Consider the following 25,187-nt stretch of genomic DNA (forward strand, 5'->3'; position numbering starts at 1 on the left):
CCCCCTGACTGTCTCCCCCTGCCCGAGGGGAGTGCGGGCGATCCCCCATCTGTCTCCCCTGCCTGAGGGGAGCATGGGTGATTCTCCGCCTGTCTTCCCCTGCCTGAGGGGAGCGTGGGCGACCCCTCGCCTGTCTCCCCCTGCCTGAGGGGAGCGCGGGCGACCCCCTGACTGTCTCCCCCTGCCCGAGGGGAGTGCGGGCGATCCCCCGTCTGTCTCCCCTGCCTGAGGGGAGCATGGGTGATTCTCCACCTGTCTTCCCCTGCCTGAGGGGAGCGTGGGCGACCCCCCGCCTGTCTCCCCCTGCCTGAGGGGAGTGCGGGCGATCCCCCGTCTGTCTCCCCTGCCTGAGGGGAGCGTGGGTGATTCCCCGCCTGCCTCCCCCTGCCTGAGGGGAATGCGGGTGACCCCCTGACTGTCTCCCCCTGCCTGGGGGAGTGTGAGGGATCCCCCAACTGTCTCCCCTGCCTGAGGGGAGTGCGGGCAATCCCCCGACTGTCTCCCCTGCCTGGGGAGCGCAGGTGACCCCCTGCTTGTCTCCCCTGCGTGAGGGGAGCGCGGGCGACCCCCTGACTGTCTCCCCCTGCCCGAGGGGAGTGCGGGCGATCCCCCGTCTGTCTCCCCTGCCTGAGGGGAGCATGGGTGATTCTCCACCTGTCTTCCCCTGCCTGAGGGGAGCGTGGGCGACCCCCCGCCTGTCTCCCCCTGCCTGAGGGGAGTGCGGGCGATCCCCCGTCTGTCTCCCCTGCCTGAGGGGAGCGTGGGTGATTCCCCGCCTGCCTCCCCCTGCCTGAGGGGAATGCGGGTGACCCCCTGACTGTCTCCCCCTGCCTGGGGGAGTGTGAGGGATCCCCCAACTGTCTCCCCTGCCTGAGGGGAGTGCGGGCAATCCCCCGACTGTCTCCCCTGCCTGGGGAGCGCAGGTGACCCCCTGCTTGTCTCCCCTGCGTGAGGGGAGCGCGGGCGACCCCCTGACTGTCTCCCCCTGCCCGAGGGGAGTGCGGGCGATCCCCTGCCTGTCTCCCCCTGCCCGAGGGGAGTGTGGGTGACCCCCCGCCTGTCTCCCCCTGCCTGAGGGGAGCGTGGGCGACCTCCCACCTGTCTCCCCCTGCCTGAGGGGAGCGTAGGCGATTCCCCGCCTGTCTCCCCCTGCCTGAGGGGAGCGCGGGCGACCCCCTGACTGTCTCCCCCTGCCCGAGGGGAGTGCGGGCGACCCCCCCTCTGTCTCCCCTGCCTGACGGGAGCGTAGGCGATTCCCCGCCTGTCTCCCCCTGCCTGAGGGGAGTGCGGGCAATCCCCCGCCTGTCTCCCCTGCCTGAGGGGAGCATGGGTGATTCTCCGCCTGTCTTCCCCTGCCTGAGGGGAGCGTGGGCGACCTCCCGCCTGTCTCCCCCTGCCTGAGGGGAGCGCGGGCGACCCCCGCCTGTCTCCCCCTGCCTGAGGGGAGCGCGGGCGACCCCCGACTGTCACCCCTGCCTGAGGGGAGCGCGGGTGACCCCCCGCCTGTCTCCCCCTGCCTGAGGGAAGTGCGGGCAACCCCCCGGACGGTCTCTCCCCCTGCCTGGGGTGTTGCCTATTTCGCCCTGAAAGGGGGTTTGACAAACTATTCTGAGAGAGCAACTCATCTTAGAAACACTGAAGAGGCCCCCTACTCCATGGGGATTTTCCCCACTGAATCGCCTGTTGCTGCCGCAGAGAGGTTGGCCCCCTGAGCGTATTGGCACCCTAGTCACCTCGTCACACCCAAGCACCTTCAGGCCTGCAATGCTTCCTCAAGGTACGTGGCTTCCTCCACATCCCAGAGCCCACTGGTGTGGAGTAAGCTGGATTCGTGAATCCAGGGAAATCCACGCTGGTGTTGTGCTAGTTGGGGGTTGTATGGTGTTACTGATGTACCCACTCCAAATGTATCTTCCCCTTCCCTTGATATGCTTCCTCTATATTTCCCCTTGTAAATAAAGTGGACAGTTGTTGCTGGTTCATCCATTACAGAGGTTCAGAAGAGTGTACGTACGAGGTATCAGGCTAGTCACAGGGTAAGTACTGGGTCAGGGAGAGTGGAAACCACACAGGGAGGCAAGGTGGGTTCCTGATTCCCTTAAACAGTCAGGTGAGGTGCCATCAGCTGGCAGCTAAGAACCCAGGCTGCTGAAACCCACTGCAGCCAAAGCAGAGGGACACTGAGTAAGGGCTCCTGATGATTAGCTGCCCTGGGGTATGGTGAAACCTGTGAAACCCGCTTACAATAATAATAGCAAGTAGTGTCTCTGTGGGGCCATACCATGGGATTCAATTAGCTGTTTCACTCCTCTGCCATTGGAAGCTTTGCTGATAGACTCATTTAGAGCAGCTCCTGGTACGTGGCCTTCAGGGACTTTGGGCCATGTTCTTCAAAGGTCTTTAGGCACCCTGAAGATGCAGATTGGTGCCTAGTTGTATTTTCAAAAATGCCCAAGCAGAGAACCAAACAATCAAAACTGAAGGGTGCTCAACCAGCATGTAAAATGCCAAGATATTGGGAAGAACAAATCAGAAACATCAGTGAACTGGAGGGCTCCAGGTCTCTGCACAGAACAATCCGCCTAGTAGAAACCCTCCACGGTGGTGTGCAAAGCTAAGGTTGACTCTCCCCAAACGCAGAATAGCGACTACAAGCTAGAGGTGGAAAGTGGAGACACAAAGCCTAGTCCAAATGAGCAGGGGAGAGACTGTGCAGTCACCAGGCCAGAGGAGAGACTGAGAGGATAGACTCCTTTGCGCCACTGTCCCAAGTACAAGAGAGGGCAAGGGAGAGATTTCCTCAAACTATCAGGAGCCATAAAAGATGCCTTGTTAAGGAATGAGGTGGCCTTGAGAGATGGCAGAGATGGAACTAACCTACAGAGTAATCTACCACTGAGTCAGGAATGGGCTCTCATCACAACTGGACCCCGGAAATCAGTGCTAAATGCAGCATGTGACCCCATCCTTGGGGAGTCGTACATGGGACTGACAGAGACCCGAAGGGACTGGCATTTTTCTTACACTTTTGCAATACCTGTATAGCTGTGTCCTGCCCATAAAGTTTCATTGAATTGAATTGTATTTGAAATGTATAGGTGGACAAGATAGATACAAGATCTGTCTGCTCTGCTATGTGATGTCTCTGAATAAGTGCTCAAAAATTGCAGTGACCTATTTTACTTCTGTGTTATACTATGAGCTCCTGTCTAATTTGCAGTCCAGCATCCTCTTGGCTCTCTCTTCAGAACCCCAGCTTTCCAGGTTTCACCTTCTGAATTTCCTAATGTCGGGGGATTTCAAGCAGACCCCATGCCTTTGGTGGATGTGGGTGAATTGTGTAGCTAGCCTAGAAGACAATGGTTTAGGGTGCGTTGGTTAGTGCTGCTCTATGGTTGCCATAATTAATACATGGGGTGGGCAGGAGTTTTAGCTTGCCAGAGGGGAAGATGAGAAGCGTCTGAATCTTCCCTCTGATTAGAGGATTAGAGCCATCAGCTTCATCAGTTTTATCAGGAGAGGCAGCTGAAGGCAGAGCTGTGCGGCTTCCTCCTGTAGGAACTGACCATTCATGCGGGAGCTGATCTGGGAATGCATTTTACTGACAACAGAGTAACTCCTGCTGTCATGCAGTGCATTCCCTGCTGAGTGATCTCTTTAAGGACTCTGTGTCCTGGACACATTCTGTACAGACTGCCAGACTGGGCTGTGGAGCTGTGACTGCTGGTCCAGCGGAGGTCTCTGTATTATTGGACTGCAGTTGCGGATACCCACACCTATCCCCCAGCTGTCAAAATGCAAAGCTGCTTCAGCCAAAGAGTTAGAAAGTGATTAAAGACTGAGATGACAGGTGGGAGGGGGTCTTTGGTTCTGAGTCCAGTAGGGATTCTGGGTGCACGCTGTCAATTTTGGTTCAGCAGAGGTAGCTGTGGATTAGGAATGCATGTTATCTGACAGCTCTGTATTGCAGTACCCTAACCTCTAATCAATAGGCAGCAAACACACCATTCCAGCATGATTTCCATGGAAACCAGAAGTCTCTTCCTATTGGAGGGCTCACAGGAGCTACACAGTCCTACTAGGTGCATGTCCCATTTTAATATTGATGACTTTGCACTATTTGTGCTGGTGATTTTGGTGATTCCACAGCTGGCAATGGAGCGTGCACTGGAAAAATCTAGCAAGCAGCACGGAAGGATTCCTTGGAGCTGTTAAGGGCTGACAACTTTACCAGCCCCTCCACTTACGTCATTGCTTCAGTGTGTGTGAGTATGAGGCAAGCACTAGATCGGACAAGGCCTCCGTAGCACAGAGCTGCCGATGAGCATCAGACCCTGAATAAATAAGCAGGCCTGCTGGATGCTGTTTGCTCTGGGAATGAGAACCGGAGACCCTGCTGAGTGATGACAGAGCCGGTGCATTGAGGATCTGCAGCTGAGAACACAGACCCTGATATTCTGCAGTTCATTTAGCAGTCTTTGTATGATGGGAAGGAGGGGGAGCTCACACCGTGGATTTTCAGTCTGCAAAACCTTTGACAGGTCATAATGAGGATGATGCAAGGTAACCCTTTCCTAGCAGAGAGACTCTTCCATTTCCTTTTATCCCAGCAGTGAAGAAATGCAGCCCAAGATGTTCCCGGGATTCTCTCCGGTGCTCAGGCTGTGATGCCTTCAGGGTTTTTATCCTGTCCTCTGGAGCTTTGTGGCTGCAGAAAATTCCTAGCCATAGACAGGGTGGGCTCCGTGTTTGAGAGAAGCACATTGCCCCACAGAAAGACATGGAGAAACAGGAAGAAATGAAGCCACATGCTGACTTAATACAGCTGTCACCATGTCAGGGCTGTCCGGCATGGCACAGCAGCGTAGTCCCTGAAGCTCTTGTATGTCAGGACTCAGCCTTGGTGACAGATATGCAAGAAGGTGGAGCCCCTTTGGTGGATCCTGGCAATGGGGTAGTTCTTGAACTGACGCCTGAGGTGCCAGAGCCTGGTCTAGCGGAAGTCAGAAACCAGTCAGTCCTGGTGCAATCCCAGGAAAGCTCCCTGTGGGCCCCAGGCCAATGGGAGGTGCCAATGAAACCTCTGGAGAGCATTAGGCCTCAGTGTGCAATGGAGGGGCTCAGACACTACCAGACAGATGGATCCTCCAAGGTAAGGCCATTTGCTTTCAGGTGGGGACCTGCCGCATGCATTTCAGTTAAAGAAAGAGATTCATGTTGGTGTGTCAGCTGGGGTGCTTGTGAGATGAGACGCCAACACTGACTTGGTGTGGAGAGAGGCACAGGCTGTCTCTCCATGACTGAACCCGCTCGGTAAAGCTTTGCTGTGGGCTTGAGGTCAGTTCCGAGGAATGACTGTGAGCGTTGCTTGGAGGACTGAAAGTGAAGGCACCTGTCTAGCTGGTTGCCCTTTTGCAGGGATCTCCAATTGGCTGTACTTTGGCCAGTGCTGGAGGATGGTTTGTGGAGCTTGGATGAGAGCTACCTGGGGCTGCTGACTGGGGGGGTGTCTGGTTCTCAGCAGATGCAGTCACTGTGCGGCGCAAAGGGGAAGGTAGATCTTTTTGTCACTGCAGCCTCTCCTCGCTCCTGGCTTTCAGACTGGAGGGTGTGATGGGATCAATTGGAAGCTTCTTCCATGATATCCTTTATCTGCTGAGGTGATGCGGTGCGAGTCTAATGGCCCCAGGCACTTGCACCACAGTTTGCAGATAACCCCAGGCATCATTCAGCCAGTACAGTACCTGACTCCACCCAGCATCTCCCTGGGGACAGGGCAACAGTGTTCCACAGTTTGTAAGTTCCCTCCTCTCCCGGACACGTCACACTCCCTCTATGTCCTCTTGGGGAATCCAGGAATTACTGTGAGAACCCCACCAATGGCAACACACGGGACACGGGAATGGCCCAGCCAGGCTTTCTGAAAAGGGGAAAAATAGAGTCTGGGCCCATTATTACAGTGATAGAGCAGGCCTGAAAAGGGGTTGGGTGTTTTACAATAGATATTCAGGACATGTCTACCCTGTATTCCTGGAAATCTCTCTGGGGAAGTGGCAGGTTTGGCACATTAGAGAAACTGCAAGAGAAAACGAATTAAGTGCAAAGGGACATGGCTTTAGTTTAGACACTTCAAACTTGTTTGTTTTTTTTAATGCCCTGTTTAATGCAAACACTTGAAAAGTTCACGTTGTGAGGGAGTCACACTCAAAATTGTAGTGTCACGAGTGTAGCACAGTACCCGTGGGGTGGAGGCAGGTTTGTACTCATCCTGTCTTGCTCGTGATACTGCTCTCTGCTGTGCAGCTATGCTACTGTTTTTAGTGCACTAGCTGAAGGAGAGAGAGTGTGAGTGTGAGAACACGAGCTGGGAATCACAAGCCCAGGTCATGCTGTAGATGTATTCTCAGAAGGGGAGAAAGGGCATTTGGAAGCTGCTGCTGGAAGCCTAGTTGCTGTGCTCACTGGAGTTGAGCACCTCTGGTGTGCTGTTGTTCCTCATTAGCCCCTGATCTGGCAAATGCAAATTGCCTGACTCCCTGAGAAGGTATTGGAGACTCTGTCTTCACAACTCACAGAGAGATGTTTTTTACCTTGGGGTAGCTAATGCACTTGAACTATCCCAAGGTGACACATGGAGAAGAGCAGGAACTTTAGTTTACTGTGAGGTAAGATCGCTGACCATGGTGAGTTTACTTGCAGTAAAACTAAGGGTATGTCTACACAGCAAAGAAAAACCCATGGCTGGCCTGTGCCAGGCGACTTGGGCTCGTGCGGCTTGGGCTGCGAGGCAGTTTCATTGCTGTGTAGACTTCTGGGCTCGGGCTGGAGCCCAGGCTCTGTGACCCTCCCACCTTGCAGGGTCCTGGAGCCCAGGCTGGAAGCAGAGGGCAGTGAGGGTGCAGGGCTGTGTGTGAGGTGGGGAGGAGATGACTAGTTCTGATGTTGCCGTGGGTAATCCCTGTTCAGTGTATCACACATTCATCTCGGTGCTTGCTTTATAGCGGTTCTGACTCTGCTCGGGCTCCTAGCAGGGGACTTGTTCCATTAGCTGCTGAGGAGGATCAGTGATAGCAGTCATTAAAATAAATAAATTAATGGAGATATCCCATCTCCTAGAGCTGGAAGGGACCTTGAAAGATCATTGAGTCCAGCCCCCTGCCTTCACTAGCAGGACCATGTACTGATTTTGCTTTAGATCCCTAAGTGGCCCCCTCAAGGGCTGAACTCACAACCCTGAGTTTAGCAGGCTACTGTGCAAACCACTGAGCTATCCCTCCCCCCGGATACAATCCCAAACCCTCCCAGCCTTGTACGTTTCTGCAGACTACTTGCCTGGGTATCCCCTAGGGATCCTGCAGACACTTGGCTGGGTGACCCCTTTAATGCCCTGTGTTCTCCTCCTCTCATGCACACCTCTCATTCTGGGAGTTGCCTCTCCTGTCCTTGGTTGTCAGTAGCTGTGGGCGCTGCTGCTGTGCAGTGAGTCAGAGTTCCAGCAGAGTTAGTGTGTCTCCCACTGGGAAAGAGTTAAACGTCTCACCCTGATGTCAAACACAAGATGGTTAAAGCTTATCAAGTGCGGCCCTGGATTGCTCCCCCGATGGCAGTCACAACTTAACATCCTAGGTCACTGGAGCTTAATTCACTATCAAGCGATAACAGATACTGATACTTGATTGGCGTGTGTGAAATGTGGTCTCTCAATCCAGTTCCTAGCAGGCAGGTGCTTGTGTCACAGAATAATGCTAGCGGAGGCTGGGAGGTGAATGGGCACAGACAGGATGCTACCCTCTTGTCTGAGGGCTGGTTCTTCCAGGTCAGGGCTGGGGCATGTGGGTGGGCATGGTGAGGTGAAGCTTATAATGCGGTTGTGTGTGCTGTGCTTGTTCTGGGAATAGAAGTTGTTTGTCCTCTAACAGGGCTGCTGTCACCAGCAGTAACCAGTGTCTTCTGCAAACCAAACATGTGCTCCTGCAGGGCAGGGTGTCCACCATCAGAGTGCCTGGCCCAGTAATGCACCCTGGGATGTTTTGTTGCTGGGGGAGCGCAGAAGTTGATTCTGTTCTGAAAACCTTGCAGTTTGGGTACCAGTTGTGGCTGGCATGGCTTCTGTGCTTGGGGGGGTGGGCCTGACCACTGTGCGCATTTCTTATTTTCTGGATGCCGACCTGAAACACCTCAGACCTGATTTTCTGACGTGCTGAGCACTCACAACTTCAGCTGAGGTCAATGGGAGCTGCAGGTACTCAGCAACGCTGTAAAATCAGAACCAAGGTCTCTCAGTCTGGACAGCCCACATCACTGGACATTGAAAAATTCTACTGAAAACTCTATTCACACTTAAGGTCTCCTAAAATCCTGCAATTACTGAATATCAAAAGATAAAAAGGTACAATTTGAAGCAGACATACCAACAGATGAATTTGAAAATGCTGTTAAAGCCTTTCCAAATGGCAAGTCTCCAGCACCAGATGGCTTTAGCGGTGAGTCGTATACATTTGTTCAGGAGTTTTTAGTGTCTCAGGTACTTCAAAAGTTCTATAATTTATTTAAAGAGGGAAAATTGCCCACTTCACGTTAGAAAACCAGTATACCCACACTCCTGACAAAAGATAAAAGGCCAGAAGATTTACATATTGGGAGCAATATCATTAATCTAGGCAATAAAATATCAGCAAACCTCTCTCTAGCTCTGTCGTTATCCACCCACGCTGATGAAACATTTTATAAGGTTCTTTGGAACTATCTTTTTATAGTGCCGGAGATGTAATTTTGGACACCAGTTTATAACTCTTCTGCAGTTCTCCACATGAAGCTCTTTATTTGAACTTGGAGTCAGAGCCTTTATGTCTAAGGAGCAGCACAATGGAAGGACATACTTCATCCCCTTTCTCTTTAACTTCTTGCAATAGTCATCAGAGATTCTCCAGAGATTCTCCAGAGATTTAGGGCAACACAGTCCAAGATAAAGAACATAACATTGTTCTCTTGACAGAAAACATCCTGTTTTATATTGGTGAAATACATACTTCCATTCCAGATGTGTGTCTCACAGGCCTTCAGCGCTGGAGGTAGTTCTTGAGTAATATGACCAGATCTAGTCAGTGGTGATTCTCCTATGAACCCAGTCAGCAAGGCTCTTGAATTAATTTGCAAAGTAGAGGATCCCCTCAGGGATTGCTGTGGGGACCAATACCCCTGTTTTAACTGAACTAACCCCAGATCTGCTCCCTAGTTACTATCCCTCATTTCAAGACCTGAGGTGGAATAACGTACCAACATCTGGTAGGATTTTCACTAGCGCTGAGAGTTGGTCCCAAGCTGAGTGCTTTACGAAATCACACCCATGTATGTTTGACTGAATCAGCATAATAAAGAGGAACATCTGAGACCAAGAATCTGCTTGCTGAAGCTCCAGCGACAGAAAACAGGAGCAGGAGTTAACCTCCCCAAGTGGGGATGCTACAGCCGGGCAGCTGTAGTTCCGTGTTTGGAGCTGGTTATATTTTACTAAAACCAGGGGCGGCTCTATGTATTTTGCCACCCCAAGCACGGCAGTCAGGCAGCTTTCGGTGGAGCGCCTGTGGGAGATCCGCTGGTAATGCGGATTCGGCAGCATGCCTGCGGGAGGTCCGCCGGTCCCCCATCTTCGGTGTACCTGGAGCCAAATTGCTATTGAAACCGTGGGACCGGCGGACCTCCCACAGGCACGCTGCTGAAGGCAGCCTGACTGCCGCCCTCACGGTGACCGGCAGGCCACCCCCGCGGCTTGCTGCCCCAGGCACGCGCTTGGAGCGCTGGTGCCTGGAGCCGCCCCGACTAAAACTCAGAACAACAGCCCCACATGACTGCATCTGACATAGCAGCAGGCGGCTCTTCTTTCCAACCTGATTAATGGAGCAGATCCCTCAGGGGATCTGACAACACCATCCCGTAGGAACCACGCTGCCAACATGGAGAAAGGTTACCAAGTACATTGGCTGTCCTAGATACATGTGCTTCCTTTGGGCCAGACTCTCCTCCAGAACAGGAAACTGCTCATTTTAAAAGATGAGCTACTAAAGGACTGTCAGTGTCATCTATGTCCAAGATATGACACTACTGAATTTTGAACAGCTCAAAACTAAATCTAATCTACCTTCTACAGATTTCCATATGTACCTAAATGCTAGACACTTCCTACGTGTGGGCACTAAACATCTCCCCCCCACACACACACACAACTGAGGAAGAACTGATTAGACGTAATATTTGTCTGGTGGCCTAACCCAGATAAGTGCCTATTCTTCCTTGAAAACATTCACATGTGCATTGGCCAAGTTATATACCCTGAGCTTGAGATCATAAAATTCTTAATGTCCCCTTTCAGATAATCAGTGGCAGAGATCACTTTAATACCCCTTTGAAGCCTCTATTGGCAACACTTGCGAGCAAATGCAGTACAACACACTGAATAGACAGTGCGATTTTTCTTAACCTTTCAACAAAATGACTCCAGATCTACATGTAAGCTGCTCGAATTCTGATTGCCCGTCACTGTCGCTCATACACTGTTATGGAGATGCCATTACATGCACAGATTTTTGAGCACTACTGCACCATTCCATACATTCCAAGTTGACAGCTGACAATGTAAATGACTCCTGGGAAGCAACCTTCAGATCACTGAACACAGTGACTGTGGGGGACAAAAGGTTTACCCTGAACCTACTGGGTGTGCCAATACTCTCATATTACAGGTGAGTGTAATGTCAGTGAGTCCACACTGACCTCAGCCTGCTCAGAACAACACACTGTCTCAACACTCCTGAAAGAGGTAAACAATGGGGAGTGAAGGTGCTTGCCCCGAGTGTTACTAAATGATAGAGCTATTGACTGCCCCTGGGCTCCAGAGGATCACCCTGCACCCACTGATGCGACTAGCAACGCTCCCGTTGACTTCCTTGGAGCAGTACCAGGCACTAGGTGGGAATGTCAACTCATCCTGCCGGGGGCAAGGGGGGAGAAATCTATTTTTATTGGTGGTCTGTGGGGCAGGGTGTACATTTAAGAGTCCTCAGACCACTGCGAAGCTCCCAGTGGGTCCATGGGTCAAAAGTCGGAACTAGCCTTTCAGAGCAGCACTTTACTATGTAAAGAACCTCACTGAAGGAGGTACAGCCAACCCTTTAGCGTTATTTCCTGTGTGGTAAGTAGCTCTTTGGGGCGTTAGGCATTACTCCCTGGGAAAATATTCTGCCCTTTAAAGCCCCTGCCCTTTGCTTCACTTCCTTCCCAGCCTCATCTCCCTCTGCTCTGTCTTTGAGTGTCTCTGTTCGATTCTTCCCACTCCACTCCCTTCCTCACAGTAACTCCTGTGCTATGAGGGCAAGTCTACACTTCAAATGCTGCATTGGCGCAGCTGCATCACTGTAGCACTTATGTGAAGATGCTCCTAAGCCATGACAGGAGGTAGCTCCGTCGATGGGAGAAGCTCTCCCACCAACATAGCGCTGTCTACACAAGGGTTAGGTCTGTATAACTACATTGTGCACCCCTGAGAGAGAATCATAGAAGATTAGGGTTGGAAGAGACCTCAGGAGGTCATCTAGTCCAACCCCCTGCTCACAGCAGTAGTGTAGACCTGGCCTCAGCCACACTCCCACCTCCTTCTCCATTACATCCGCTAACAATTTAATGGTTAATGCTTACATTCAAATGTCATTAGGCCCTAGAGTTAACACTCCAATGAGATTAATGATCCGATCTCTCAGAGTCACCATTGCAGGCTGTCCGCAGACTCAGGGCTGGTCTACACTGGAAACTGACATCGGCCTAGCTACATCTCTCTGGGATGTGAAAATTACACAGCTATGTCAACCTAACCCCCTATGTAAGCAGTGCTAGGTGAGGAGAATTCTTCCTTTAACCTAGATACCACCTCTTGGGGAGGTGGATTAACTACAGCGACAGGTGGATTAACCCCCTGCCATCACTGCAGCGAGTGGCTCCACTGAAGCGCTACAGCGGTGTAGCTAGGCTACTGTAGCGTTTGAAGTGAAAACCTACCCTAAGGGAGTGTCGCTGTGGTGGTTACACTCGGTTTGCTTTGGGAAGACTAGACAATTGCCTGCTGTTTTAAAAAGAAACCTGAGATTCTGAAAATACGAAGCAGGCCATATAAATGCATCAAGTGAGCTGGACAGAGCCCGAAGGCCACGGATTTGATACCACTGCTTAGGGGACATCTGAGTTACACTCAATGTAATCAATCCATTGCCCAAGGTATTATCAGCAATTGGGTTTATAATGAAGATCAGCTGGAGGTGAAGAACAGTTTATTATCTATATTTATTCTGGATTAATTTTTCAAAAATAAAACAGAAAGAAACAAACAAAAAAGGATATAATAAACCAGATATTTAGCTGATTCAACAATAGTTATTGCCAATCTCCGGATAAAGCAGAGCCAACATACAAGACTACTACTTTATGTTTTTTAGCTTCTGTTGTCTCTCACTTTGTCTTTAAATTTTGACAGAGGAAAGGGCCAGTGTATGATCATAAGTTCTGTTTATACTACATACAAATGCAATCTGAAGAAAAAATGAGGATGTCATTTACGAATTATCTAGAATTTTTAATTCCTAAGTGTTTTTAATTTGTAAGAAGCATTCCTATTGACTGAGCATTTTAGCAACCCTTTCCCCTTGTTACCTGATACACCCATTCATATCCAGAGTTCCTACGATAGCTTAAACCTAAGGCTCTGATCCCACAAAGACTTATGTACATATTTAGCTTCACACGCTGCCCCTGGGAGGGTGCTTTCCAGTGTGGTAGACAGGCACATGCTAGCTCTGCTCAAGCTAGCGTACTAAAAATAGCAGCATGGCCACGGCGGTAGCTCATGGGGTCAGGTGGGATTGTACCCAGGCGGCTAGCCTGTGCCACCCCAGCCAGTGGAACTACTCACCAAACTCTGCATAATTCTTTGCATGATTGGTGCCTTAGTGGCATACGTTACTGCCCAGGCACCCAGCTGGATTTTCAGACCTTCATTATTGACCACTGTACGAGTGCTTGGAAGTGCAGTAAAACACATACTAGATATTCACTAATATGTCCAGGATTAATCTCAGATTTAAAGGCACAGCTGTTTCTGCCCTTTGGTCCTGGAAAACCCTATTGGAACAATGTTTTAAAATGGGAAAACAATTTTTTTTGCTCGCTCAGTGGTTTGAGCATTGGGCTGTTAAACCCAGGGTTGTGAGTTCAATCCTTGAGGAGGCCAATTAGGATCTGGGGCAAAATCAGTACTTGGTCCTGCTGGTGAAGGTAGGGGGCTGGACTTGATGACCTTTCAGGATCCCTTCCAGTTCTAGGAGATAGGATATCTCCATATATTATAATTAATTATTATAACTCAAAAACTGGATAGATTTTGCTCAAATTTTACAAAGAAACAAAAAAAACCCAAAAAAAGACGTTGTGATAGAAACCCAACATGTAAAATTTCTGTTCAGAAGGCGTTTCCAAGATGTATAACAATGTGAAAAGTGGCTATTGTAAAGGAAATTGTTTGGCATGCTTAATTATAGTGTTTACTGTAATAATCCTGAGGTCATTTAAATGCTTTACTCCTCTCATCACCTCTTAATCGTCCCTTCTCTAAATGAAACAATCTCAATTGGGTTCGCTTCTCCTCGTAGCTAAGTGACTTGTCCAGTGATCACATGGGAAATCTGTGGCAGAGCAGGGGACAATCCATTTTTCCATTGCCTAAAGCAGAAGACCAGCCTTGACCAAAGCAAACGTCAGCCTTTCATTACACACCTTCCAACTCTGCACTGAATGGGACAGAGGAACTGTTGGGAAAAAGCTATCTGTGATCAAACTTTCTCCTAATGGATACACACAAAGAAGTGGAATTAAGATTGTACAGGCAATGTTAATACTGGCATTTCCTAACTTTTGAGTGTTTGGCTTTGCAATGGAATTTTTTAGTGCTTTTTATTAAAGCAGACAAAGAAACAAAACCAATTGAATAGCTAAGTAGGAAGGTTTCAGATTGTAATGGTCACTGTCAGTAGTTTCTTATTGACAGGGCCGGCTCCAGGGTTTTGGCCGCCCCAAGCAGCCAAAAAAAAAAAAAAAAAGCCGCGATCGCAATCTGTGGTGGCAATTTGGCGGAAGGTCCTTCACTCCGAGCGGGAGTGAGGGACCGTCCGCCGAATTGCCGACGAATAGCTGGACCTGCCGCCCCTCTCCGGAGTGGCTGCCGCAAGCACCTGCTTGCCAAGCTGGTGCCTGGAGCCGGCCCTGCTTATTGAATAAGATCTGGTGTTGGAGCTAGATTGTTAACAGTCCAGGCATCTTGCTTCCTGTCAGAAGCAGCGTAGTCTACTGTGTAAAGTCCCATGAGGAGCTCACCCAAGTAGAGAGGCCTGCTCGTGTTCGGGGGTTAGGGAAAACTTGTTCCACTTGTGTGTATTCAGCTGGTAATCAGCAGTTGGAAAGAGTGTTCAAAGTACTCTCTGTCTCAGCATTGGATGACCGCAGGCTTGCCCTGTGGAGAAAGGAAACTGCTTGGGATCCTCAGGTCACCTCTTGAAATGGTTCTATTTGGGTCAGTTTGTGAGAGATGAAGCAGCACATAAAATGACACTTTAGGGAATACAGTGTGCAGTTCTGATCTGACTTTGACAGCAACCTTGAGGTGTTTCTGTGTCATTGTCTTTTTGCCTGACTGCTAAGACTTTTTCTTTTAGATTTGCTGTTCTAGTGTTTGGATGGAGAGGAATTGCTCCCATGTCAGTGAATTGGAACTGGTCATGGTTCCGGGTGAGATGTCCCTGTCTCCTTGTTCACACATTTAATCCTCCCTATTTGTCTCTCCCCCTCAGTTTTAGGGGCACATTAACTCCTCAGTCCTTTACCTGGACTCTGAACCAGCCTACCTGATCCTGAGCACGGCAAGGCCAATGTGGAAGAGGCTATCAGGTTGCCTTGCGCCCCTCTCAGGAAAGGACCCATTGATCTGTAGAAGAGGGCAGAGCAGTCTGCCTCTGTCAGCTCCCCAAGGGGCCTTTGCATCTTTACTGTGCCAGCAAAGCAGCAGGTGCTAAGGAGGCTGCTGGAGGTGATGTTTCCTGTGACCACATGTGAATAAGAAGAGCTTGTAATGCTTTTTGCAGAAGTAGGAACACAAACCCCATTGTCTTGGCTAAATGTCAGTGTAGGTTTTACTGAAATTCCCCCTGTTGATTCAGCTGAACAGAACTGGACCTTCCTCGCTTCTGTGGCGAGCGTGACCTGGTCAGTTAGCTAGAAGGTGCTTGTGACAGGGGCACTGTGCTAGGACTCCAGATGCACAAGGAATCTGAATTTGGGTTGCATGAGCAACCTTATGATGCGAGAATGGCAGCATTAGCCACCCCCAACTAGAGCTCTGCGACACTGGGAGTTCTGAATCAAATCGTTCAGTTTCTGACACTCAACATTTTCTGCGGAAAAAAACAGTTCTAACAATCAGTGTTTGAAGGCACCATGCTGTGTTCTTGAACATTTCGCAACACGCCAGATTCATTTGCATATTGTTTCGCTTTTTTGTTGTTTATTGTATTGTTTGAAATCTGATTGAACTTTGTGGGGTTTTAACACAGTTATGATGATTCTTTATTTCACTGTCACTTTCTGTTTGTTGGCTGGGTTTGTTTGGATCAGTGTATAAGGGACAGACACGGAAATACCAACTGGAAGGACCTGCTCCTACAATGTGAAGCAAGTGGACAGAGACCTGTGCCTACCTGGAGCATGGCTGAGGTTACTGGGATTCAATATGGTTGCAGGGCTCTGCCCAGCTGTTTCACATGGCAGGAGCAGGGACTAAGATGGGGTACTGGGATCCTTTGCAGATTTTGCGCTAACACGCCACAAATGGCTTTTAAAATTATTTTCTTGGGATTTTAAAATTACATTGGAAATTTTGTGGGCTTTTTGGTTTTTGGCTGTAGTTAAACTATATTTTATGACCCATTTCTTGCTATAATAGGCTTCTTATATTTTTACTGATCCTTTTAGCTTTTGCTGGGCAACATTTTGCAAATGTTTCTTTAACTGAGATTTTTTTAATGACTAAATCAGAGATTTCATTTTTGGTCCTGTTTGCTGCAGAGATGGCGAAGTAACTGCATCCTTGCTTTTGTGATGAGTGGAAAAGGCCTGTGCTCCTTTTCGGGGTACACTGAATTGCTAAAGGAAGTTTCTGTTTTTGTTCCTTGCATGGCTGTGCCAGCTCTTTTGCAGAATGATTATGATGTTTTAATTTGCTTAGAGGGCTGTGGAGAGTTTGCAGTGTGTAACTTTTGTATAGTGGTTAGTGTTTTATACAATTTTGCTCTGGTTTTAGAAGAAAGGCTGAGAGAGGGTGTGTTCCTGTACTGCTGGTGATTACCCTAGAATTTCCCTGAGAACACATGCAGCTGCATCGCTGCACTCAGACACTGCTTCTTTCCCCTGCCCCTGCTGACCTGTTTAGTTCGCTGTCAAATTCTGAGACTGGGTGAACTTGAGATATATGCTCCTAACTCCCATAGGCAGATTGAAAATCCCAGCTTAATTACTTTACAAGGCAGGGGTCTTCAAAGGAGCCTCAAGGCTGCCTAAGTGTCTTCGGTTCCGTTGAAAAGCTTAATCTGGAAGCATTTCGTGCCATAAACACTTAGGAATATTAGCATGGCCTGGAACGAGGCTGCATTATTGTTTGTGGTAAACAAAGGCGTGTGTAATAAAATAAAAGCCATTTCATTCTAGTAATGAATATTTAATAAGTGTAGCTTGAAGTCTAGCCAGTCCCTCCTGTCTTGGCAGGGCACACACATCCTCTTGAGAAGAGGATACGTCTGGGCCCTCTCAGCCCTGCAGTTCTATGGCAGGAAGGAGCCCCAGCCAGTGCACCCCAAAGAGGTGGTGAATGCTCGTCTAGAACCTCCCACCCGGGCCAGCCTTAGCGGCTGCGTAGGACACCTGAAAATTTGGGGCACCTCTGGGTCTTAGTGTCCACCTTCCTGCCTCTTCCTATCCCTGTTCTGACCCTTCCTGCAGGCTCCCACCACAGCTGGCTGCTGCAGCCTGGTGAGTCTTCCTTGGGAGGGGATCTAACCCTTCCAGCCTGCCTGACCTATCAGCACAACATTGAAACTGTTAAAGAGCCACTCAAGGGGCAATGAAGCCATTTCACGGGCATTTGCCAACCCCAGCTACATACTGTCAGTTTTTAACCAATTCTCCAGTAACTGAGAACATTCCCTTAGCCCAGCTATGGACTGGCAGGGTGCTAGCTTTGTAACAACAGCAACCCAGCATTCCAAGCAACAAACAGAACCGCCTCCAAGTTCCTAGGTGCTGCTGGTAAAAGCTTTTGGGCAGATTTTCACGGGGCCTGTGCTTGCTGTGGTGAGCCAGTCAGAAGCTTGACGCTGACATGGTGACAGCTTGCATGCTCAGACGTCATTTTCAGGACATTGCTGTCTGTGGCATGCCTGCGGCTGGCTGCTTAGTAGCAGGAAGCCAAAACCACAGGGTTATCTATATCCATATCTATACACAGATCTGCTGTCGTTTTCGACATTTTGAAATTCAAGTTATGTTTTGCAAATAATTCCTACATATTCCTTCTCTTCTTCAAGAATCCTCCAGCTACAGACCGAGCAAGGGGGCTCACCCCCGCTGCTTGCCTCAGACACATGCACCTTTTGCAACATGACCAGGGGCTGGGGCCAGGAAGCCAAGCTGAAGTAAAGCCTTCGCCAGCTCTCTCAATGAGCCCATGAGCTGGGACTGTCGTTTCCCAGCAGTGAGGTGGCAAGCAGAAGAGTAACAGAAAGACAGAAGATGCATTTTCTGCCTCGCATTGTCTCCCCGCTCCCCATTTTGTGTGTGTTTAGTCTTGTTTTGGTTTGAAGGGATCAACCACAACAACTCACGACAACCTAAACCAACTATCACTTTTCCCCAGCAACAAGAGTAAACACCATCTTCAGTGCATCTCAGAGACTGCCGGGCAGGGGGGAGTCTGAAGGGAATCATAGGCCCCAAACCAAACAAAATAAATGAGGAGTCTGGTGGCACCTTAAAGACTAGGATTTAGAATACCTTCGCCTTGCTAGGCCCGAGACACAGCCTTTCCCGTTCTTAGCAATCCCCCCGCCCCAACAACAGCATTTCTGCTCTGCTTCCCATCCATTAAGACTGCATCTAGCCCCCCCTCAACAGCCCCAGGCCTGATTCCTGCGGGAGTGACTTTTAGAGGTCACATTGGCAGCTGGGGTCAAGCCGCTCCACTGAAGTCAAAGGAGCTGTGCCAGTTGACATCAGCTGAGGAGCTGCCCAGGCTGTTTTCATAGAAATCCCTGCTTAGCCCAACCTGGCATGGAGCTGCTGTTGGGGTCAGGAGGACATGCCCTCCAACCCAAGGCCGGCTTTAAGCCGATTCCCCGGAATGGGGCCCCGCGCCTAAGAGGGCCCCGCAACGTCCGGGGCTGCCGGCGGAGCGGGAAAAAAAAAAAAAAAAGCCGTGTCCTGCTTCTCCCCCTCTCTCCCTCCAGCGTTTGCGCCGCCATACAGCTGATCAGCGCAAGCCTGGGAGGGAGGGGTGAGGAGGAGGAATGCGGCGTGTTGGGGAAGATGCGAGGCCAGGGTGGGGATTTGTGGAGGGATCCAATGGGACACTGAGGGGGCGGGGCTGGGGGTGGGGCCAGGGTGGGATTTGGGGAGAGATCCAATAGGGCAGGGAGAGGGCGGGGCTGGGGACAGGGATTTTGAGAGGGATCCAATGGGGCAGGGAGGGGGCGGAGTTGGGGGGGTGCGAGACAATTCGCGTCCCAGCGTGGGGCCCCGCACCTGCTAAAGCCGGCCCTGCTCCCACCCCCCTGGATCGCTGCTCCCCCATGTCCTTATCCCCCATGCTCCCCATGCCAGGACTCTGCTCCCCCAGGAGTCACTGATCTCCCACCAGAGTCCGTGTCCAGGAGCCCCCACTAGAGCCCCATGCCCATCTGTGGGTCACACGGAGGGTATAACCTTCCCTCCGTCTGCCTGGCAGATCGCTGCTCCTGGGGGTGGCTCTAAGCGACCATGACAGAATTCAGGGGTGGGGATCAGGCTGTGTGGACACTGGCTGGGTTACATGGTGGAGGGAGAAGGAGCTTGTTGTGGAGCTGAGGACCCTGCTGGGCTGCTAGGAAGTCAGTGGGAGGTGCGGATGCTGCCCAAAGTGCACTCAGCTCAGATTGGTTGAACTGTTCCTCTGTTCTCAAGTCAGGGGTGGCAGAGCCTTCCCACAAGTGGGGGGGCCAGGGCCCCCCCAAGACCCCACCCCCGCACCGGGGGGGCAGGCTTAAAGCAGCCCCCTGCCTGTGTCCCTGCCCCCGGGTCCCCCACCTAGGCCAGGTGGAGGGATCCAGGCTCCCCACAGCTGTCCACGTGGCTCTTACCATGGTGGGCATGGCTTCGAGGCCCCACCCCTCAGCTGGAGCCAGGTCGGAGTAAGAAGAGCCGCGTGGGCGGCCATGGGAAGTAGGCGTGGACCACAACTTTCCGGGCTCCCTGGCTGGGCTCCAGGGGGGAAGGGGAGGAGCAGGTAGGATGACCAGATAGCAAGTGTGAAAAATCGGGACAGAGGGTGGGAGGTAATAGGAGCCCATACTAAAAAAAGCCCCAAATATCAGCACTGTCCCTATAAAATTGGGACATCTGGTCACCCTAGGAGCAGGGGGCAGGGTCCCCCCTGCAGCCTCCCATCCCACCCCTTCCCAACTCCCCCTGCAGCCTCCCATCCCCCTCCCAGCTCCCTCTGCAGCCTCCCATCCCACCCCCTCCCCCTGCAGCCTCCCATCCCCCTCCAAGCTCCTCCTGCAACCTCCCATCCCCCTCCCAGCTCCCTCTGCAGCCTCCCATCCTACCCCTTCCCCCTGCAGCCTCCCATCCCACCCCCTCCCCCTGCAGCCTCCCATTCCCCTCCCAGCTCCCTCTGCAGCCTCCCATCCCCCTCCCAGCTCCCCCTGCAGCCTCCCATCCCCCTCCCAGCTCCCCCTGCAGCCTCCCACCCCTCCCCATCCCCCTGCAGCCTCTCATCCCATCCCATCTCACCTCCCCCTACAGCAGAAGTCCCCAAACTGTGGAGCGTGGGAGGAACATTCATGGGCAGCTCTCCTTGCCCTACCCCCACCCCCAGCTGTGGCCCCAGCCTCGCCTTGGCCTCCTGACCCCTCTTTCCACATCCCCCACTCCCAGCCCCGGCTCCGGGAGAGGTGGGGGGGAAGGGCATGGACTGGAGTAAGGGAGGGCATGAGGTAAAACGTTTGGGGACCATCCCAAACAACCTCCCATCCCATCCCAGCTCCCGCTGTCCTTCCTGCCCACACCCATCATGCTATTCTTCAGCCTTTAGGAGGAATTCCTAGGACGTGAGGCTAGTGCAGGACAGTAGGGGTGGGCAGGTGTCCGTCTGAGCTGGTTGCAAAGTGGCAGTGATGTGCTAGCTTGTCTCTCCCTTCCTCCGTAGCGTTGTGCTGATTACAGCGACCTGGGGAAGCAGAACAGGAAGCTCCTGAGGGCGCTGGAGGAGTTACAGCACTGCTGCACCAGCCTGAAGGAGGAAAACTGCCTGCTGGTGAGCACGGGAGAGGGGCTTTGGGTAGAGTCTGTGGCGGCTTGGGACATTGTGCAGGGCCGAGGATGCATGGCTCTTGTGAACCTCCCCAGAACCAGTCAGGCCCACTGACAATCAGAGACCCAATCCCAGGCTGACAGCACTAGGGGTGGGGAGGAAGCAGCTGTTGGGAAGAGGCAATGTTGATTTGGCTGCTGACACAGCTTCCCTGAGCCAGGCTTCCGTCAGGTCAGATCCAAAGGCAACTCTCCGACCACATCACACCATCACCCTGGGCCTGCATTGGTGCCACAGCAGCACTACAACTTCATTGTAACCCGTCTTCACACGCTCATCACCTCCTAGCTGCCTGACAGGAGAAGTTCCACAAGAAAGTTCTTGAAGTGGTTTAACTACCGAGCACGACAAAGAGCCGCACTGTGTTAGTTCCCCATTGCGCCTGGCTAGGGAAGCTCGTCCCAAAGCTTCCGAGAACCACAGCAGTTCAAATCCCTCTCTGGGCACCATTTATAACAAGACTCGGGGGTCACCTGCAAGGACTGAACCCGAGACCTCAGGCTCCAAAAGCAGCCGCTGCTAATGTTTGAGCTGCCGAGCAGTGCCGCTAAGCCAGCTGCCGTAGTAGACTCATAAAGCTTTATAAGTGATCCAGCCACAAGAAGGAGAGAAAGAGCCACTGTGGGTTACAGTTGCCTCTTCTGAGGGTTGTTAGGGACATCTGCACTGCAGCTTGGAGCCTGCTTCCCAGCTCAGGCAGACACACGTGTGCTTTCTCTGCGTGCTAAAAAGACCAGTTTGGCAGGGGTGGCAATGGGTGGCCTCTCGGGCTGGCTGACAAACCCACCCGGAACCGCTGGGTGTGTACTAGCCCAAGCAGCCACCTGGGCTACCCAAAGCCGCACTGCTTTTTAAACATGCTAGCTGAAGCAGAGCTAGTGCGTGTCTAGCCGAGCTAGGAAGCACGCTCCCAGCCGCAGGGTAGACGTACGGTTAGGCTCTCATCGCTAGTGCGAGTATGTGTAGCTGAGCGTCAACGTCTGATCCAGTGTGTCAGCATCCAGCCTCATGAGTGCACAGCCTGCCTCAGAATCTGTATCATCTAGGGTGACCAGATGTCCCGATTTTATAGGGACAGTTCCAATTTTTCACATTTGCTGCCTGGTCACCCTAGTATCATCAGTAACATGACGTCAGCCTTGTCTACACTGCAAAGTTTTGTTGGCAAAAGGCAGCTTTTGCCGACAAAACCGGGGAGGTTTACACACTACATAGCTAATTTTGGTGGCAAAACTGCTGTTTTACCAACCAAATAAAACCACCTCAACGAGAGGCATAAAGCTTTTTGCGGTGAAGTTTGTAGATGCTGCTATTTGTATTGTTGACATAACTGGCTTCCACCAATATCCCACAATGCCTGCCATGACCGCTCTGCTCACTGTTTTGATCTCTACGGCCCTGCAGGCACATGCCCCTCCCCTTTCAAAGCTCCAGGAATATCTGACAGCGGAGCCTGCTGCTCCTGGGGGGAACAAAGAGCAAATCACTGGAATGCTCCTCTTGTGCCTGGCACTGGGACCACAGGAGCAGGCAGCGTGGGGGGGACGGGGACTGCTGCCCTGCTTTGACCTTTCTCAGCGCTGAGAGCTCACAGAGCTGCTGAGGAGGCTGTGGGAGAACTCGAAGGGAATCACAGACCCATAGGCAGGCAGAGCGGGCTGCTTTGGGAGAGACTGCTGTGCTGAGCAGAGCCGGGGACTGATGTGGGGATGTGTGTCCCCTTCCCCCTGCCTGAGGATCGGTTGGTCAGCCCTACTGTCTCCCCCGCCCCAGACACACCACTCTCCTCTCCCCCCGCCCCACTTCAGTTGAAAAAGTGCCTGACAATCTACTTGGATGTCCCTGGAATCATGGGACTGAGAAACCTGCATCATGTGATGCAGTATTTGCCCCAGGAGGCATTGCAAACCCGTCCCAAAACACCCTGCAACCAGTTGCACCGTGGGATCACTACCCACAGTGCTCTGCTCTCTGTGTCCATGCAAGAGCGGCTAGTGCAGATGAGCTCTGCCAACACAAGGAGCTAGTGTGGACATGCAACAGCGCTTTAATTAAAGTGGCGTAACTTTTGCCAACAAAACTTTGTAGTGTAGACAAGGCCGTCCCTGTGTAACTCTTATGCCTGGAGCACTGTTAATGTGTCCACCCTCAACAGTCAAAAAAAAACCCTTTGCAAACCTTCAGAGGAGTAGCCTGCAATGAGCTGAAAGATTTACATTGGTCCAAACAACATGTACTAAACATTTGCTCACATTAATTTAATCCCTTATGCTGCTTTATTGTATTTTAAAAAAAGATCTGAAGAAAGCACAAACAATCCAAAATGGTGGGTTTGGGGACAATGATTAAGCCTGGGTTGTTTTTTCCCCTCAAAATGCCCTTAAAATTCAACCACTTTACAATCTTCATTAAGGATTTAAAATTAATCATCATGTTTCAAAATACACAGATTTGGGATAGCCCTATCACCCCACCAAATAAAGAACCTGGCCAAACCCAGCTATGGTGTCACTCCTGCTCCCCCATAATGCCGGGCACGTGCACTTTAGTAAAGCATTTCTCAAAGCAGGTCTTGAGGTCTTACTCCCAACATTCACTCTGGTTTCGTCACTGAAGACCTGTGAAGGAAGGGCAACGAAAACAGCAGATATGCCGGGGAGCATCCAGTGGGGCAAGGCAGGAGTTGGTTTTAGGTCTCATCTTACTTAACACTTTCTAAGAGAGGAGCAAACCGCCTGTGGCTGGCATTGCCAGATGACACTAAATCGGGAGCAGTTGCAGTTTATCGGTTTATCAGTGAGGACAGATAAATAATAAAAAAGGATTTCGAGAGAATAAAAACATGGGAAGAAAGTAAAATGAGATACAACTTGGAAAAATGGAATTAACACATGTGGAGACAAATCATTTGAAACACGGAGACTGCTTGGGATGGTGTGTTGGGAAAGCAGTGATCTCTAGAGAGACTGAGGGCAGAGGTAGATGCACATGAGAGACCCATATGCCGTGGCACAAAGCAAGGATGTGGTGTTGGAAGCTTGCAGTCGGTCCTGGGCACCATATGGTTGGAAAGCTGCAGATAAACTGCAAGGACCTCAGAGGAGAAAACCCAAATGGTTGAGGAGAATGGAAGGGTTGCTATTTGAGAGGAGCTGAAAATGCTAAATCCTGGTTTGGCTAAGTGATGCTTCGGGGCACAGCGTAAGAGCCTGCAAATGGCTAAGGGATGTAAGCACAGCGGAAGGAGAATTGTGTAGGGTGGCATCCGGGGGCTTAACTGGAAGTCAATGGGATGAAATTAAGAAAGGGGCAATATTTAGGATGAATATCAGGAAAGACAAACTGACAGTGAGGCATAGGAAGCAGTGGAAGAGACTCAGGGAAACGGGGTAGAAGCCTCAATACCTGAGATATGTAAAACTTGAGCAGACAAAATGCCAGAAAATGTAGAAATGGAAGAATCCTTCATTAGCCTCAGAGGATGGACTGGATCTTCTACTGCCAGGGCCCTCTGCCAGCTCTAGCTCTCTGAGTGTGTAGTTATAATGGGGGCCTTGCCTGGACAGGGTGAGACTGGAGATGGAGGTTTGGGGGGCTGGAGAGCTGTGAGCAGGGGGTGAGCAAAAGGGCCGTTAACCATTCCACTCATTATTTAGCGGAAGAACTACTTTCCCGAGACTGAGGAGAAGGTGAAGCACTTGAAGAGAAAGAACGCGGAGCTGGCCCTGATCGCAAAGCGCCTGGAGGAAAGAGCAAGAAAACTGCAGGAAGCAAACCTCAAAGTAGTAAGTGTTTAACCCTTTGCAGCAGCAGCATATGGCATGGCACTGCCTGTCCATCCCCCCACCCCCACCCCCCAGGCCTTCAGTGCCACTAGTGATTCCTAGCAATGATTGGGTAGTTGGAGGAGAACACAAATTGGAGCAGAGTTGGCAGGTTATTTTTCCTGTACCTTTGGCTAACAGGAAGATACAGCCTGTGTCCCAGGCAGGCTTCCTTGGAACCCCCCATGAGAGCCTTGGGGTGCCACAGACAGTTCCAGGAATGACAAAAGCCGGTATCTCACTGACCCCAGCGAAAGAGCAAATCACCACTCCGGCTGAGATTCTCCCCTCAAACTGCCCTGCTGCATTGGGTAACTCAGCTCTACACCCATCCCCATTAACACGCCAGCATCCTCCGAGTGTCTTCCCTATCACTTTGGTGATAACTGCAGCGTGGCCATGGGATAGTGGGTGTGGGAACTGGTGGTAATTGTAACCACTGGCTGGCTGGTTTCCGTGGGTTGTCTGCAGTGTGCATGTCCTCAGTGTGCTGGGGGAGGGGGAACACGTGCTGCTGGAGAGGGAGTAGGTATCAGATGGGAAATGAGAGGGGAAGTGAGGTCACGGTGGATGTCGGTGGGCGAGATTCCCATGGCGTGTGGGCATTGCCTGTCAGAACTGCCTGCCTGTTCATTACTGCGGGGCACCAGGCA

General features: G+C 51.3%; 1 protein-coding gene across 16 annotated transcripts in view; it reads left to right on the forward strand.

Annotated features, from left to right (window-relative positions):
- The first annotated feature begins 4,110 nt into the window (after positions 1 to 4,110).
- The window catches only part of TSPOAP1 (TSPO associated protein 1), a 171,614-nt gene continuing 150,537 nt past the window's right edge, over positions 4,111 to 25,187 (forward strand). For 8 of the 16 annotated variants that reach the window (XR_004643463.1, XR_004643465.1, XR_004643466.1 and 5 more), the window contains exons 1-3: positions 4,111 to 5,152; positions 20,546 to 20,653; positions 24,367 to 24,495. Coding sequence is in view for 11 of the 16 variants with exons in the window: in XM_034752887.1 (XP_034608778.1) it covers positions 4,781 to 5,152; positions 20,546 to 20,653; positions 24,367 to 24,495 (609 nt within the window). In the remaining 5 variants the exon portion in view is untranslated. The remainder of the gene's footprint in view (positions 5,153 to 20,545; positions 20,654 to 24,366; positions 24,496 to 25,187) is intronic. The other 8 variants (XM_034752885.1, XM_034752886.1, XM_034752890.1 and 5 more) reach the window with 2 other exon arrangements.

Source organism: Trachemys scripta, chromosome 18 (assembly GCF_013100865.1).
Source record: "Trachemys scripta elegans isolate TJP31775 chromosome 18, CAS_Tse_1.0, whole genome shotgun sequence".
NCBI classification, from domain to species: domain Eukaryota; kingdom Metazoa; phylum Chordata; order Testudines; family Emydidae; genus Trachemys; species Trachemys scripta.